At 42.1% G+C, this 18,652-nt stretch overlaps 1 protein-coding gene and 1 non-coding gene across 2 annotated transcripts; both read left to right on the top strand.

The window, feature by feature from the left end:
* The first annotated feature begins 108 nt into the window (after positions 1-108).
* LOC115904908 (mitochondrial import inner membrane translocase subunit Tim23-like) lies at positions 109-17,740 on the top strand. Its single transcript, XM_030950769.1, is given in 8 exon segments — positions 109-124; positions 127-204; positions 656-714; positions 3,559-3,652; positions 3,880-3,964; positions 6,159-6,217; positions 8,772-8,882; positions 14,778-17,740. Coding segments are annotated over 8 exon segments (618 nt in total). The 3' UTR covers positions 14,894-17,740.
* LOC115905476 lies at positions 5,461-5,663 on the top strand. Its single transcript, XR_004060861.1, has one exon. It is a non-coding gene; the product is annotated as a small nucleolar RNA SNORA74 (small nucleolar RNA).
* Positions 17,741-18,652: the final 912 nt, after the last annotated feature.

Here is an 18,652-nt window from a genome sequence, read left to right as displayed (position 1 = left end):
CCATGGCGACCCGCAAAGCAGCGGGGCCGGGCGGCGCTTTGCGGCGCTTTACGGCGGCGCTTTGCGGCAGCCGTTGGTGGTGGCGAGGGCGGCGGGCGCGGGGCCGCCATGGAGGGCGGCGGGAACCCAAGGGCACCGGGCTCGGCGGCCTCTTCGGCGCCGGCGGGCTCGGCTACTCGCACGCCGACCTGGCCGGGGTGCCGCGTGAGTACCGGGGCGGCCGGCGGGGCCGGCCCGTGGGGGCGGTGTTCGCGCAGCGGCCGCTGCAGGGCCGGGCGGCCGGCAACGACAGCGGCGGCGGTGGCGGTGCCGGGATCACGCGGCCCCGAGGGCTCCGCTGCCGCCCGGCCGCAGGGGCCGCTCCCGACCGCCGGGACCTCCCGGGGTGGGCGCGGAGGTGCCAGGCCTCGGGAGGGGGCAACGTGTCGCGACGGGCGCCGGTCACAGGGACAGCGCGATCGCCTCGCCCCGGCCGCGCCCGCTCCCTGCCCGGGAAGGGAAAGGGGAACGGGCAGCTGCGGCCGGTGCCACCGCTTAGGGAGTCGGGCAGCTTAACAGCAGCATCTCTCCTCCTGCCACGCATGAGAGCTGCCCCTTTTTGCCTTACAAGATGTGAATTGTTGATGTTAAAGTGTTCTGTGTTTTTTCTTTTCAGTAACTGGGATGAGCCCTTTGTCACCGTATTTAAACTTGGACCCTAAGTACCTAGTGCAGGTGAGAAGGTGGCGTGTATTTAATGTGTTGAACTCGATTTCAGTGTTTGCATGGTTAGGTGAGCACCTCAAACCTTCTGCAGTGCTGGGCACTGTGCACTGAAGTCTTGAACTGAAGAACAGTGGAAAGCAACAATTTTTTCAGTATTGTCCTTAATAAATCTTGAAGTGCTGTAACATCTAGAACAAAATGAGCACTGATGATGCAGAGGATAGGTTGGGCTGTTGTGTCAATACAAGCCTGCTGCTCTTGCAAAGAGATCTCCCTCCCTGCCTTGAGGCAGAGAGCCCAGCAGCACCTCACACAAGTTCTGGCACTGCTCACACCTCCACTGAGCCCCTTCAGTCAGTAAGAGCAGCCAGAATCTCTCTCCTCTTTTTGTGGATGAGTTTTCTGAACTGTGACGAGTTCCATCAGTTCACTGAGGTGTTCAGCCAAGCTCCAGATCTGATAACAGGCTTTGCCGTCACAGCAGCTGCACATTTCACATCACTGTCCTTATGTCATTACCCAGCTGAAGGGAGACCATCATGAAGTAAAATGTCCTGTTTTATTCTATAGAATAATGTCACTGTCACACTTGCACATTTTAACATCAGTTGATATAAAATGAGGCCATTATAAGGGAAAAAAAATTTAAATCAAGAAATGTTTCCATTTTCATAAATATTAACTGTAGCTGAAAATGTTAAAGTTAATCCAATTAAGATGCATGCCAATGATTTTATTTAGTTAGTGTTTTTCTACATACATGGCTGATATTATCTGAGAACATGAAGTTTTTTAGAATTAGCAGTTAAAGGTCAACAGTTGCATGGTGCCTGCTGACCTCTGTGCCTGGTTCCATGGTACCCTGGGTCCCTGTTTCTTTGTAAGTGGAAGCTGTGCAGGCAGTTCAGGGGCCTAGAAGCTGCTGTAGTGTGGGTTACAATGTAGCATTCCCAGCAGGCTAGAACACGGCTGTGTCTCTGGTGGGAGTGGGTTCAGTACTGTGGCTGCTGCTGTTGAGTGGTCAGAAAGAAGCTGAGATGATTTAGACTTTCTCCAAAAACACTCTCTAAAGTGGTTTTGTTCAGTTAGTAGTTTTTCTGAGAATATATTGGTGTTAAAAGCAGTATAGCAGGGATTTTGGAGCAAAGTGTGTACCAAGAGATTTTTAGAAACAGAGATGTTTGCTTTAAATGCAAAGGTGTTGGCATTAGTGCCATGAAACACTTCTAAAAATACTTATTGATGTAACACTAGAGGCTGCAGTCTGTGTTGTAACACTTCACTGCCCTTCATGTTTAGCTCTAGTCTGTTGAAGTAATAGCAAAGTGCATTGAAATAAAAGGGAATTTCATTTTTCTTTACCTGAACAAGTTGCCCGTACAAGCTGTGAGGTCTCTTCCTTAGAGAATCACAAGACATGGGAATGGCTCTGAGCGCCCAGCACTGACTTGACCTTTCTTTTAACAATGGGGGTTGCACTAAACAGTCTCCACAGGACTCTAAATACTGAAGGGAAAAGACATAGTTAGTATTTCAGAACATAAGAGGTCTTCCCATAATAACAAATGGTACACTGTACTCATTACTTTAAACCCCACATTTTTGGTTTGTCCATGAATGCAGGCATGGAACAAGAGGTTTTCTGCAGTGCTGTGTTGCCTGCAGCAGGTAACAGGTGTTATAAATGTGTGTGTCAGCCTTTGGCAGAAGCCTAGAGGATGGGCTTTGGAGGTTTCCTCTAGAAACTTAGATGTTACATGGACAAGGATTGCTTCATCTTGACTTTTGGGACAATAGTGAAAACTGTTAGAAACTACTAACTTGTGTAAACACTGAATTTCTCCAGCTGTCTAGTTACAAGGAAGATAGAAACCATGTTGTAGGTTTATTTTACTGATAGCACTATTCACAATTTTATGAGCTATTTTTTCTGTATGGCCATTCACATTCAGTGTCAAATGTGGGCCAGTAAAACCCTTAGAATACATTTCCTTGAGCCTGCAGCTGTTGGAATCATGCATCAGTTAAATAGGAGTGGATAAAACTGTGGCTGGAAAGCACAGAAGCTTGAAAGAGATCTGCTGCTTTAGCACCTTATCAACAGCAGGCATCTTCAATGTCTGCTACTGAAGAAGTGCCTTGGCACACCTTATCTCTACACATATGCCAGTTTCTCTAGGCCACTTCTGTAGCTTTTTAGGCCACTGGTTTGCAAGAACACAAGTGTGTCCCCGTGGCAGAAAGATGGACAAGTGAAAAATTAACCAACCTCACATATTTCATGCCTGATCATCATTAGTTTTGAGTGTATTCCTTGCATTTTTTCACATCCTTAAATAGGTCACTTATTTCAGTGCAAGGAAATACTTCTTTTCATAAAAAGGCAGTTTTTGTTTAGTATCAGAGTAGTGGGAAACTTAATTAATGCATTTTTGTATCAGACTGGGTTGCTCAGTGAGGAAACAGTGCTATGTAATTACACAACAGGAATGTTTTTAGAAGGCTTGTATTGCCTGCTGCAAGATGTAATTAAGCCAATAGTCGTTAAAAACAAAAACAACCAACAACCCACACAGTATGAGTTCCTTGGCTGACTGATGTAATTTATAAAAAGTTAGTACAGCTAGGGAGAAAAAAAAAGCACTCAGTAATTGAACTTTTTACAGTCCTTTTTCATGCTTAATACAGTATACATATGGTGCATTCCATCTCTGTGCTACTGTAGGTAAGAATTTTCCAGAAATACTCATCCATCTTTAGTTTATTGCATGGATTAAAGAAAAAAATTAATGTGGTTTACATTTTGAACTGGACTTGGAAAATACAAAAGTATTTGTTTTTGTTTTCCCCCAGGATACAGATGAGTTTATCTTGCCCACAGGAGCCAACAAAACTCGAGGCAGATTTGAGCTGGCCTTTTTTACCATTGGAGGATGTTGCATGACAGGTAGGTGGTTGTGGTTTTCACTTTTCCCAGCTGTCCAGGTAACACCTATGCACTACAGTGATGGATGAGATTGGAAATGTCTTGTTCTGCAAGACCTTGTCTGTTCTAATCTTAAGTAAAGAGATACTTGATTTTAGTTCATACACTTAATTCTATTCTCAGTATTTGCTTCTAGTATTGTTTATTCTTTTTCTTCTTAAAAAGTAATAACTGATTATTCCAACTAGGGGCAGCATTTGGTGCACTGAATGGTTTGAGACTTGGCTTGAAGGAGACACAGAATATGGCATGGTCAAAACCTAGAAATGTACAGTAAGTGTTCCATCTAAAAAAATGTACTTCTTAGTGACAAAATTGTTTCTTCCAGTTTATACAAGGTTAGATCTGAATATACTGCAAAAATAAATGTTTTGGTGTTTTTTTTTTTTTCCTTTAGTGGGGACAAATGGGAGTCAGTATTTGTCTTGATCAAGTTATTACATGTTTTTAGTTACAGTGATGTTCAGTTCAACCTTTTTGCTTTTTGTTTGGTCACAATTGGTGTGTCCTGTGACTTACCTTAAATATTTGAGAAATAATTACTACTTTGATGTTTACTAAAAATCTACTTCAAAGTCAAAACAGTTTTTACATGTAGAAGTATTCCCAGAAGCAGTAGTGTTTACTTTCAGCTATTTTTTGCTGTAATTTCTCTGAGCACAAGTCTCCCTTCTTTCCCAAGCTTTTCACAAGCAGGAAAAGATTCGAATGCAGAGCTGGGCCTGCCTGGGTTTGCATCAAGGATGACATTGGTGGGTGCTGCTGAGCAGGCATTGCAGGGGGGAGCTGTCCTGGGTTGTGGCATCCAGGAGCACCCATGGCACTGCTGTGTTTTCACCTGACCTGATTGTTCAAAAGAACTCAGCAAAGACAGGAACACTGGTTTCTGTAGGATGCCTCTTCTTAAAATAATGACAGCTTAGACATAGCTATAAGAAAACCTAAGTGAACAAGACATTGGAAACCAGAGGAACAGAATAACTGGGGGAAAGCATGGGAAATTTTCACACTCAGAATACTTTGGAACAAGGGAGTTCTAGAAGAGTAATTTCGTGTTTCCTGGTACAGATTATATTGGCTCTGCTCCTTTTTAAATTGTTTCTATATTCATCCCTTTCTTTATCAAAATATTCATCACTATAATTACGACTCTTTCATAATGCTCTAGATGAACAGAATTGTATTTTAGGGTTTGGAATGAGCAGAGCTGGAGAAAGCCACGATGTTAAGCACAAACCTTGGCAGGTCGAGCCCAGGAGGTGGCAGTCAGTGCACACGCTGCTCTTATCCTGGCTCTGCAAGGCAAAGGCCTGCTGAAGGTCATCACCTTCCAACAGTGCATTAAGTTCCCTTTTTCCCTCATCAGGTGCAGAGAACAGACTTGCTTACCTAGATTTCTTCCAAATTTATAACGTACACAGATTTATTTCTTAATGAAATTTAATTTTGCTGTTATTCACTTGTCATCAAATACCTCACAGTATGCCATGGTTGTTAGAGTTACTGATTCTCTTATCAATTCAGAATGAATACAAAGTTAAAGGGTGCGGGTTGTAATTAAGGAGAGATTTTCAATAGCCTGGCTTCTTAGATTTTTTTTTCCTCTTGTTTCAAAATGAAATGTTCCATTATTGTTTAGTTCATTGCCTAAGCATATTCAGTAATGACCTGTGTCCTAATGAAAATGATAAAAAAGGAAAAACAATAGAAAATTAAATCAAAAGGAACATAAAGCAATTAAAGTGTCAGACATTAATTTAAACTTAAGTTCCAGTGGTAGTCAGCTGTCCAGAGCAGTACTGTGCCTGTGATAGTGTTACACTGCTGGGAGATAAAGATCAGTCATTTCTTCTGGCTGCTGTTGTCACTGTTCTGGAGACAGCTGGTACCAGCAAGAAGTGGCATTGTGCTTCCCTGAAAGTGCACTAAAGGTTCTCTTTTCCTCTTTAGTGCTAGTCTGGAAGCCTACAGACACCACCAGACACACAGACACACCTCTTGGCCTTTTGCTGGGTGGAGGTGGGAGGGATTGGGAGGGACTCTCTTGCCCTCCTGACTTACTGCAGTCCAGACTTGCTTTTCTGCCCACACCATTTGCTCAGGCATCCCCACACTCCCTGCCACATGCTCCTTGTACTGAGGCTTTCTTGGAGACCTTTTACGCAGCTAAGTCTGCATAAGTGTGTCAGTTATTCCTGGAGCTGTGTGTGGTCACCATGTAAGGAAGGACAACTCGGGTTAGAAAGTAATTTGAAGGGAAGAGATTTGAGTCTTGGGGAGGATCAAGAGAGAAAGATTTTCTTAAGACTTGACAAGACTGAATATTTGCTTTCAAAAGCTTTTAGTTCATCATTGCAGTTTTGTTAACCACATATATAGTGTAAACACACAAGCCCTACTGTCATAAACACTGCCTTGATGTAAACAGAGTGCTAAAGCTTTTCATACCTCTTTAACTCCTTTATAGAATTCTAAATATGGTGACAAGGCAAGGAGCATTATGGGCTAACACTCTGGGATCACTGGGTAAGTCAAGTCATTCCTAAAGTTGGAATTGTGGGAAAGTGTATTTGTATATTATCTGAATAAGAGTGTTCTCTTAATTTTCATTATTAAATCCATCAGGAAAAAGTGCAGGTTTTTTTCTTTGTGGGCTTGAGGGTATTTCAGTAGACATGAAAATGGAAATTAAAGGCTAAAATAGGATTTGCAGCATAAGGAGCCAAAAGCCTTTAATTAAAACCCAATTTTTTTACTATGTTATAAACATTATTTTATTTTTTACTGTATTAAAATTCTAGCTATATCAGAAATAACTAGAAATTACAGATAATGTTTACTTGCTAATAAATTCCAATTAAATTACAACTTAAGCCAAAAATACAATTTAATATTTCTGAAATAACCTTAATAACCTACACTAAGACTCTGTGGTCATATGATCAACTGCCTACTGTTTGTTTCCTATTGAAGTCAACCAAATGTTTATGTGAAGAAGAAATATGATAGTCAGTACTAAGATTTATCCTTTAAATGATGGTACATTAGCAAGAAAAATCACATGTGGTACACTGACTCTAAACCTCAGTGTTGCTTATAACTAATGTGGGTTAGGAAAAAAGAGAAAAGAAAATGACCAATAGCCTGAGGTATAAGAAAAAAAACTTCTATGAACTGAGATTTGGGTGGGAGGGAGCTGTGGAATAAAATCACATTAGTTGCCTCAGAAAAACGAGATTATTTCATAAAAGTCAGTGAAATAACCAATGCCCTAGAAATTACAATCCCCCCACAATCTTAAAAAATGAAAACTGATGCAGTAAAGTTAAAAGGAGACATCTAAAATTGATTCAATTATTTTGAAGAAAAATAATGATGGAACTTGTCCTACAAAGTTGTAGTTAGCAATATTTAAATCAAAGACTACATCATGTTATAACCCAGTCTACATCTCTGACTTTTGAGAAATGCATCAAAGTGTAGGCTAAGTTGCATGGATGACATTTTATTTCAGTCTTATTTCTGAAGAGCAGATTAGCTGCCATTTAATTTAGGCGTTAGCTTTTGAGACATTGTATAGAGGGCACAGTTGGAGGGAGGATTCTGAGCTACAGCAACAAAGGCATTTTTTCTATAAGCAATGCATGTTGCCTGCTGAATTTTATAGGTCATTTTTTGTTTGGATTTTTCCTTTTTTTTTTTTTTGTTCCAAGTCTAACAAAAACATGTCTGAGAACTGAGATGCAGGCACACTGCAGTTCAAGGTTTCAGTTTGAGTGACACATTAACAGGTTTTTCCAGCTGTGTTTGAAGAAAGATTACTCAAGAAAATGTTTGTGCATTCCAGTAACAAATTGTTGTTTTTCTTACAAAATATGGCCTCCAAAATTACAGGGTTAAGCAGACCTTCATATTTGGGATTCTGGTAGACCTCTTTCTTGTCCTAGCTACCAGAGAAATTCTTTTCAAGGAGCTAAAATATTTTTACATCTTACTTCACCTTGTGCAGCCTTTCTGTACCTCGGAGATTCTTTTTGTCACTACTGACAATTTTTGTCACTCTGTTCCTGAACAGAGGCAACATCTGTGTGGAACTGTTTTAAAAAATTATCTTGAGTTCAGCTTTTCCTTCCCTCATTGCTAATCTGCTTGCTGCTAAGAAAAACTGAAATACCCTTGCCTGTGCTGAATGGAGAATGATGCTGCTGTTAACTCATTGACATTCTTGTGGTTGCTTATGAATGATTTACTGCCTTTTAGCAGAAGGAAAGATTTCAAATTCTTGGAGGGCAAGGAACAAATTAAATGGCATTGTCTTCATCACTTCAAAATGATGACATACTGTACTATTCTTTGCCAGCATGAAATATGAGTGTATCATGAGGGGTGAGGATGGGGTGGGCTTTTCCTTTCATCAAAATGTATAAATGATAAATGCATCCATGCTAAAAAGCCCATGCATTTCTCTTTCCAATCTATTCCAACACAGTCCCTAAAGTTATCCCAAAGCAAAAGGCCCTCTGGGGATAAAGATTTCATGCACAAGCAGAGGTGAAACAGCTGTAAATGTCAAATCCCAAGCATTCTAGTAGTCATTTTTAAAAGAAACAAAGCCCATTGTACTTCAGCTCTTGGTAGCATGATCTGAATGCTGTACTTAACTCACATTTCATCACTGTCACACATAGACAGCAATTTTCTCTACCTAGAAAGTGCTGGTTTAGTTTCATGTCATCCACAGAAGACAGAATGAAACTGCCAGTACAAATTTAAACACTGAATTTTGAAACAAATTTGAACTAGCAAAATAGGCTTAAACTTCAGTCAGTGCTTTATAGCACACATTATCATGAAAAATGCTACTACTTTATAACCAAACTATAGCTTTAGAAAGAAGAAATAGCTATACAGGAAGAGATTTGGAAAAGAAACACCAAAGATGGGATTTTGCAGAGGATTCCCTTCAAATAAGCAGAAAATCTGTTCTTCAGAAGCATAGTCTAAATAGCTACACTGAGCCTGGATTCTAAGCTTTGAGCCTCAGACCATGGAAGGTTTTTTTAAATTTTTTTTTCCTCAGCTCTACTTTACAGTGCATTTGGAGTCATCATTGAAAAGACACGAGGTGCAGAAGATGACCTGAACACCATAGCTGCTGGAACCTTGACAGGAATGCTATACAAAAGCACTGGTAGAGTAGCAAAATATTTCTCCTTTTCCTTCTCTTGTGTTTATCCTAGTTATTAGGATTCTCATTGCTTTTACTAAATACTGTCCTGCTCTCAAAATTGACAGTGTAAAAATTACTATTAGCTCAGTGTCCCCTAACCCACAATGCTTTGACCCACCTAAGGCTACCTAAAGAAAACTTGCACTAAAAAAAAATCCAGCTGAATTAAATTTGATTCTTTGCAACTGCACAGGACTGACAGTAACCATGAGAGCCAAGTTATGACTGTTGTGCATATATACTGAAGAAAGAGTCATTTATTTCCTCAGGTATATGGTGAGGTTGTATAAAATAGATACCCACATCATTCCTAGCCATGTTTTCAGCAATAGCAGGAATAAATGTAGTTGTTTCTCAAGTCCATGAGTGGATGCAGGCAAATGGGAGCTACCTTGCAAAGTGAATGGGGACAGGGAATGAAAACACAGAACACAGAGATTGATTGCATGAACATGAAACTTAATAAAAGTGAGCCATGTGACAGTAATTCACATGATAGTGGTACCTGGAGCTGCAAAAAACCTACACACAGAGAAACTGATGTATTTATGAACTTACTACTTAGGTTTTCATGAAACTGTTGTCTTGGGGTAGGATTCTAGTCTTTGCATGGTGGTCAAAACCAACAAAAAAGGTTATTTGAGAACAGCATGGATTTAAGGTGAGATTGCTGATGCAAACTGAATTGTTTGCAGGAGAGAAGCTCTGACCTTCATCAGCAAAATGGCTGCCAGCACATGTTCCAAGCTTAACAATTGGAGGTATCTTTTAGAGGATTGCTGGGCACCACAGAGTGACATTAGCACATGGAAAAAAGTTTTAAGTTACTCAGTAAATGTTTGGCTGCATGACTCACCTGCATTTTATGGAGGAGATAATGCAAGAACTGACCTATGTACTTTTGCATATCTGACTGGGCCTCAGTGTCCAGTGTTCCTAAAGACTTGCTTTTTTTTAGGGTAAAACAGTTTGAGTAACTCTACTTTCCTGATGGCTTAAACTTCCTGAAGCCACAGATAATTGGCTGGAACAGCCTTCATAAATATGAGACTCTTAACTTTGCAAGGACACATAGCTCTCCTGTAATCCATTAACCAACCTTTGCCTCTTATCTGAGGGTTACACAGGTTGTAGATGTTCTTTTTCTTGGATAATTTTTTTCCTCTTGAGGTTGGGGTAACAGCAACAAAAGTAAACTAATTCTTTGGACAAACTGAATTTCTTTGTTTACTTTTGTGCAGTAGGAACCCAATCCTAGGTACAGCATCTCATGCCTTTGGAACAATAGATGTTACATAATTTGGTACAGAAAATGGTGTGTCTGAAAAGACAGGAACTGCATGCTAGCAATAGCTGAAGGTAGCAGTTGTCATTTTAAGGCCTCAGAACACAACCCTGAAAAGCCAATACATTATGAATTAGGAAGAGCTGAGTGTTTTATTGCCAGCAGTAAAATCTGGCAGGAGCTAAAGATCAGTTTTGTGACATCCTGTGGGCAGTTAAAGGCAGCTGTGTTAGCTGACAGCTTCTGGAGCTATAAAAAGCCTGTTCTCTGAGCCCAATCCATGTTTTTCTTCGGGCTAGACAGGGCTGTTTTCTCATTTCTCTTGGCTGGAGGGGGGGAAGAGCTTTTTGGGGACTGCTGTAGGTACAGTCTGGGATATCTTACTTTTCTGCAGTATTTGGAAAAAAGTTAAGAACTTGCTTGTCATCCCTTAAATTAAGAGCTGTGAGGCATTTTGGAAATTTAAGAACCCCTTTTAACATAACATGTCTGTAGGATTATCAATCAAATGATGTTTAGAGAAAGGATTTTTTTTTAATAATCTGAAATAAGGAAGAGATAGGGACAATGTACCAGCAGCACTACAAGTAACAGCTTGTTGAGGCTTTCTCTAGTTATTGAGGACTGATGTCTAAAAGTATGTGTGGCCACTGAGAGCAGTGCTGCCCAGCCCTGGTAGCCAGGAGCAGTGAACTCAGAGCTGCAGGGATTTGCAGAGTTTGCAGGTGTCATTCATTTACAGTAGCTGAAGTAGCCTCCTGTCAGTCAGGTGCTGTTGCTTTTACTCAGTGAGAATACAGCAAATTTTAATCATGTTTGCAAAGTAACTTCAACAGCTCTAGTACTTTCAAACCAGTAAATTAAATTGTAGATTCCTAGTGTTTTTTCTAATTTAGCCTTCATACCACAGTAACTACAGGAAATGTTCCATCTTTCAAGCTTTGTTGTTTCTGTATTCTAAGCACAATACTGCCTTAGCTGCAGCAATATGAAAATTGAAAATGCTTTTCTGGAATTTATCTTGCTTCCAAAATAGAACTTTATCAGTTTCCTCAGTACTTTCTGTGTCCACAAACTTCCCCACTACTTACAAGATTTCATGAAATGAACCCCATGGAGCAGAAGGAGGAAACTCTTGATACTTTCTAATGACATCAGGCCACCCACAGATGTTCAAGCAAATGACTGCTTGATGGTTCAGATGGTCTGGTTACTGAGCTTGAATTTGGAGCAAAACTGAGATTGCCTTGGACACTTGAGTTGAGCCCTTTAAACCATTTAAAAGTATTTTTGTTCCTGAAGGCCTGGAAGGAAGAGAAGCTGTTTTCAGAGTATCCAAGAGAGATTGAAAGACAGAAAACTAATCACAATTTAAAGATTATTCTTCTATTGTTTGGCATAAGTGGGTCTGAGGTTTTGGTGAAGGTATTTCGAATGCTTGCTATTGGATGGTTCTTGCTTTAAACATTCCAGGAACTATCCTAGGACATTGGAGTAACATTGTGAAAGAGACAGTAAGGTTCTTATGGTTCTAACCATGGTTCCCTCATGGTTTTACCTACTGGAAAGGTGCAGCTCAGTGTTAGGAGTGGCTCCTGCAGTGCTGAAATGCAGAGCTGTGCTGTTGGAATGCAGTGTGCCATGGCACAGTGTAAGCTGGAACCTATTGAAATGAGGGAGGGACAATACCTCGTGGTGAAAGAGTGCAGCAGCTGAAGCCAAAGAATTAATTTCCCATTTAGGGATCATCAGATGTACCTTTGGAAACCCACAACAGTTCTCAATTCTTGTGCAAGGTGCCTGATCTCTAAATACCTGCTTCCAGAAGTGTCTGTCAGCTGGAACCCTTATCTTACTGGGACATGCAAGATTAGGGGCTCAGGGCCATGTTTCAGCAGGGCTTGTCAGGGCAGACTTGGTATCAAAGGCTTGCACAGAGTGATTGCAGAGGAGGGGTGGGAACATGTTCTATCATGCAAACACAGCTGGGATGGGAGTGGAGAATTTCTTTTTCATTTTTGTTAACAAGTTAATTTTCTCAGAGGCCCTAAGATTTTCTGCCCAGCAGCAGGGCTGTGTTCTAAAGTGCATTTACTGTTTGAAGTCTGCCACATATTTACTCAAAGGTAGTTCAGAAATCAGGAGCAACTGCTACCAAAAAAAAAATCCAAACCCCCCCCCAACATTTTGTAGCAGAAGCATAGTATAGAAACAGTGGTAAAGGAACACATCCAGCATGTTTTCCTGGATATTTTCTCTCTCAGTCATGCACCTATACCAACTGCACAAGTTTAGTACCCTGTTCATGAAACATCTCCAGCAGTGTCCCTAAGTTGTCTGCAGGCCTGCAGATGGCTTTAGGCCATGAGGTTGACTTTTGCCAGTGGGTTCAGAGCTGCCACCCTTACCTGGCTGGCTCAGCACATGACAACACCAATATCTGCTGCAGCAGGAGCACCACATCTAAAGTCCTCATCCGTGGATGCTAGAAGGCAGCTCAGTGACCTGAGTTTAAGATGTCACCTTTCTTGTACAGCCCTGACTTGACAGAATCTGGAGCCAAGCTTCATCATCCTTCCACTACCCGTTCTTGCATAGGAATAATAGGATTTTAAGGGGAAAGGCGAGGAATTGAACCTGGGGGTTAAGGAAGGAGCCCATAAGAATAGTCGTAGTTCTGTAGTACATCACATTCTTTGGGGATGTTCCACATTTCCTGGTACACCTGATGGTCATGAGCCTCCTTTGGGGGTTCTTGCTGTGATATCCTGAATCATGATATGAACAGCAGAAAATTGGGCTCTAATGTTGTATTCATTTACCCCAGCAGGGATGAGGAGTCAGTATTTTTACAGATTATCTCAAATACTTGTTTTGCACAAAGTGCCCTTTAAATTTCACCTATGGCTTTTTGCCAGACACTGCTTGCACATGGTTAGTTTTGTGTACCCAGCTGGAAGCCGTTCTTATGAAAAGCTTTTTGTGCAACAAATTCAGGATCAATTAGCAAACACAGAACATCTACATTTGCTTTCCTAAATGCTGATTTAGGCACACAGATCATATTCAGTAGGACTTTTCTTAGTGCTGTTCAATTTCCAACAGTTACAGCAGTGAACTCAGCCTTATACCCTAAAAACCCTCTCAAATTGTCACAGCTGGTCTGGCAATGAAGTTCCTATGTCTAGACATGGCTTCTAATACCAAGTTCCACTTCTGCAGCTTCTTGGTTTCATTGCATGCCTGAGCAGTACAGGGAGGTTTAACAACTCCAGTGAAACCCATTTAACCTTGCAGCACAGTGTCAGTCTGGCTGATGCCAACAGCTTGTTGCCTCACTAAAAGCCTAGAGGCAATTCTCTGAGACAGCTTTATGACCCATAATGGAAAGGAAAAAAAACCCAAACACAATCTCTCTGATTACTGAGGTACGTTTGTTTTTGAGCTTTGAGGAACCCGAACTGCCCTGCCAGTTTCTCCAATAAAGCAGGCAGGGTTTTTTATCTTGCTGTCAGCAAAACTGGCCTTGTTTTATACACTGTACACATTATCTAGCTTGGTTCAGCTGCAATGATAAACATTGCAGAATCAAACTCTCTGAAGTTTTCCTAGCACTGAGGGTCATACTCCAGGTGCTCTGTGCACTTATAGAGCATTCTGGGAGCTCTGCTGAGGCACAGAAGTGTTTTGCTGTTTAGTAAAAGCAGCAGCAGTCTCTTCTTGTGCCCCTGTACACCCCAGTCCTCATGTGGATGGAGTGGACATAGGATGCCACCTGACTCTCAGCTCCAGCCAGGTGCACTACCTGCAGGCAGTAGCCAAACTTGCCCTATATTTCTGCCTTACACTAATGTGCTCACCAGCACCTTAAGACTTGAATCACCTGTGTGACTCAAGTTTTACCATTGCAAGGTGATACTTCTGATTATTAATAAAATAAAGAAAGCTGTTCAATGTACACCATAGTAAATACCTGCCAGTTAATCCCTTTCATCTACTTTGTATTCTTTAATCAAAATTTTTTAAATTCCAAAGACACAGAAGCAGTGATAGGTTTTGCATGATGGCCTTAATGAATCTCTGGAGCCCAGTGTCACACCCATATCAGCTGTTGTTTTGTTCACTTACTTCCCTCCTGCTCTTTCTCATTCTACCCAGAGCTAATTATCATAATTGAAAACCTGGAGGAGATTTTGTAATGGGAGGAGAGCATGTCTATCTATAAAAACAAATGTAATAAGGACAGATAGAATAGATTAAGTAGGACTTGGGAAAAGCCATCTTGGCTTCCAGTGCTCTGTAGTGGTTCCCTGAAGCAGTGGTGCTAACACAGTTTGAGAGGAATTTATTCCAGCAGAATTAATGTCAGGATCAGGAGCAAGTGACCACAAGCCTGGCAACAGGTTTGAGAGGAAGGTACAAAAAGCACAGGGACTCTTACTGGAGAGTTGCTCAAGAAAGGACTGTTCATTGAGATGTCTCTGGATTTAAACAGCTTCTTGGAAGTTGCTGTTCACTAACCATTTCCTGACAGTAACACTAACAAGCTGCAATGTGTTTGTTCCTTGCAGGTGGAGTGCGTGGGATAGCGCGAGGTGGGATCGCAGGCCTGACGCTGACCGGCCTCTACGCCCTGTACAACAACTGGGAGCACATGAAGGGCTCCCTAGCCCGGCAGTCCCTGTGAGCAGGGCAGAGGACACGCTTGCTTAGTCACCAATCAAATCAGTTGTGAGATCTATCTGGTGCCCCTTGCTATTTTATTTACAATTAGTGTGAAGCTGATGGAAGCTGTGCTGGGAGGAACCTCTTGACACCGTGTAGCTGGACTGGCCCTTCCTGCCAGCCAGTTGCTGGAGAGGCAGCAATATTTGTTGGACCTGCAAGTGACCAGAGTGGCCACTGAGACAGTGTCTCCTGGCCAGAGCTGCCAGGCATGCTGGGCCCCCATAGCTGATCCTGCTCGCTGCCAGGTTGGTTGGGTCCTGCAAGGTCTGTGTCCATGGAGCACTCCCTGCAGTCCCAGCAGCACAGCCCCAGTAGCCATGGCACAGGCAGGGCTTGCTATTGTGACAGCACAAGACAAGCTAGCAAAAGGGACATCATCAGAATAAAAAGGGTGGTGCTTACTCAAACCCATTTCTATCCTTTGCTCTTCCTGCCACAAAAGCATTCTGCATCCAGTGACCTATTTATGGATTCATTTTAAAGGACCTGTGTGATGAAATCCTGGGGGAATTGGTGGGTGAGGGGAAGTGGACAAGCAGGCTGATGACCTCCTGATGATGTTACAGTAAGGCATAGCAGGGCTTGACTTCATTCCCTTATTTGCTCTAACAAATTGGTTGTTTATGGATGAAATACAGTTGCTGTTGCAGAGCAGCTGCCAGTGGATTATCAAAACATGTGGGTGCTCCAATATCCCAGAACTCATTTAGCCAACAATTAGAAACCGAACAGTACAAAGACTGCACTCATTACCTATTACAGGACTTTAATTAGCAAGAAACTTTTTGTCTGAAGTACCATATGTAGGTTATTGGCAGAACAAAGACTGTGATGAACCTACATGTTCTCCAGCGTTAAATTTAAACCATATACCAAGTATCATTTGCAGATAAACAGTAAGTTGGGAATTAGTTCAGTAATTAGAGTTACTGTGCAACAGCTCATTCCTTACACATTTAAATAATTAAACAGGCAACTTATTGAAGAGGTCTGAAGACAGAGAAGGCAGAGCAAGGGAAAAACTGGAAACTTACTGGTCAGCAGACAGTATAATGCAAACCAAGTTCACATTTGAGTTTTTGCTACTGAAACAGCTCTTAATAATTACATTGTATATACCAAATTTAAAACAACGAAAGCAGTAAAGAGAAGGCGGTATCGCTTACCTTCTCCCAAGAAGAAATGGCACTTTGCTGTGAAACCTCATTGGTAGCAAATAACCACTGAGACTAGCTTTTTATAGAGCAACTGCTCCAGCTAACGAGCCATCACAGGTGAACTCAATTTGCTTTGCTTGGCTACCAGGTCACATTAGTTGCTTTAAGCCAGCACTGAACGTGGCATAAAAGAAGCAGCCTTTTCTCACCCCCTGTGTTAATGCTGCTTTTGTTAAGCTTTATGTTCCACAATTCCATAGTGCTCTGCATGTTGTTATTGTGGTGTGAGAGCTGGACTTCCTTCCTAGCATCCATTTTTTTGAGGGCTGTACCACCAAAAAACTGTCCCCCCCACTTCCAGGCTGCAGAGGGGTGATGTGGGCTTCATCTGCACAGCACTGTCACATGGGACATCAGGAAAACAGGTGCACTTTCTTCTGAGCTTTTTCTCTCCCCACTGGCATCAGTGAGTTCCTCCCCTGCATGTTTCCTGGTCACCATTGGTTGGACTTGTGTTCCTGCACTCTTCACCACACTGGATGAAGGACTGAGAACTGCTTTTGGGGTTGATGAGGGCAGAGGTAGCTTTTTAAATGTCAGGAACTCTGCAATGTATCTTGGGTTTTCTTAAGATTTTTCAGGACTAAAATGTGACCCAGGAACTGTCTGCCCTGATTGAAGTGGGTAAACCATGAAGCTTAACAAATGTATTTCCTTCTTCAAGTGCACTGAAACAAGCCTTTTCAAGTTCGTAGTTAGCACAACCTTAAGGCTAGGCTGAGTCTTGAACAACTTAGCATGTTATTTGGTCTGCAGTGTGCTCACATTTCCTGGAACTGCTCACTTCAAGGGCAGAACTGAGAGCATTTCTCTGAAATAGCTGTGTTACAGCTGTTAAAAGTTTTGGTTCATAATCTGTTTGTATATGGAGTAATCTGTAGCTTGAGCTATGAAACACAACCAGCACAGAGGCAGCAGTGAGGGAGGTGAATTCTACTATACAATACAGAGAATGTGTTTACAATATTCTGTGTCATGACATACTGCATTCACAATTTACTGCAAATCAGTATGAAGTTGCTACTTTAAATTGCGACCAAAGTTCAGTAGGAATAAAAGGATGTAAAATCAAGTTGAAAACAGAATTTGGCTCAAGTTAGAGCCCTCCCATGCAGTGTTACATAAATGTGAGCATGGGAGACCTTGACTGTCTTGGAAGAGCCGGGTTTTGGTGCCAGTTTGGTATCTTTACTGATAGATCCAAGGCAGCTTTGCTGTGGCACCAAGTGAGGGAGCTGAGACAGCAGGTGTAATGGAAAGGTTTTGAGTTTTGTGAAGCTGGTTCTGGTTAGTCTTTGGAACAGAAAGGCAAATCCACTTACACCATTCCCTGTCAGCAGATGACTTCTCTTAGGGTTGGAGGAATTTGTTGAACAATCACTACTTAGGTTGGGAATCTCTGGGCACCCTGAAGCAGAAGCAGCTTCTGAAAACAGGAGGCAAATATGTGTTAAGGCAGAAAAACTATCCTGTGTTCATAATCTGTTTCCTGTGATCTAATTTGGGACTTCAAAAGGAGGGGATGGAAATCCTTTTGTATGCTTTAACAGAAGGTTACCCCTGCACTGAATAAATTCTAGATAGGAAACTGGAATGTTTTAAGTGGAGCTTTGTGCACTCTGTGGGTATTGGTCTGTGCTGTTCAATGCCAGCCAGTGCAGGGACACCAGAGGGTATCCCCACCCTTTATGGGACTTTCCCAGCATGGTTAATACCTGCTCTGTGTTCCTCACAGGTATTCCCCCTCTATTAGCCCCCCTCTCCCCTGCCCTGTGGGAACAGCTGCCCCACTGACTCCATGGTTGCTCTGAGGACAAGGAGTTGAAGGGGCTGATGCGCCAGGAGCCTGTGGCCACCGTGCTCCAGGGGGGTGTGGGAGGGAAGGAAACATTCCTCAGTACAGGACATCAGTCTCATAGCTCACCTTGTTCAAAGAAAGGTCTCCAGCCAGTTGAGAATCCATGAATAGCATTCACTTCCTGCTACTCTGTCCTTCTTGTCTTGGGATAATTTTGAAGTACTTTTTCCCTGCCTTTGAAAGCTCAACATTCAGGATACACATTCAGGAGTTCTGCCTGTGACTACTTCTAACAAAGAACTTCCAGTCCACTTTAAAAGGTGTGTGTGCACACCTCCACATGAAATTTAAGGTATGGTCGTTCAAAGGCTGCCAGGCCCAGCTGTAAATGTTCTCCTAATGAACAATGAACAGTGCAGGCTGCAGTTAAATACTGGAAAATACTCAGTGGAGGAACCAGTTGTGCAGGGAGGCTGATGCTCAAACACCACAGAGAAGAATTCACTTCCAATTGCACAGATGTTCTTCAGCCATGGGAGAAGAGGACCAAATGCTACTAAAATCCAAGAATCCTCACTAAGTATTCAAGAGTGCTAAGAAGCAAATGGGTCATTTTGTCCAAGTCTGTTTCTTCCAACAGCTGAGCAAAGCCCAGGTGACTGAGACACACCAGCTGCATGTCCAGGGGGTCATACTGCAAGAC

Source organism: Camarhynchus parvulus, chromosome 6 (genome assembly GCF_901933205.1).
Source record: "Camarhynchus parvulus chromosome 6, STF_HiC, whole genome shotgun sequence".
Classification (NCBI taxonomy): domain Eukaryota; kingdom Metazoa; phylum Chordata; class Aves; order Passeriformes; family Thraupidae; genus Camarhynchus; species Camarhynchus parvulus.
Note: the sequence above shows the minus strand (reverse complement) of the source record. Positions and strands in the feature narration are given on the sequence as shown.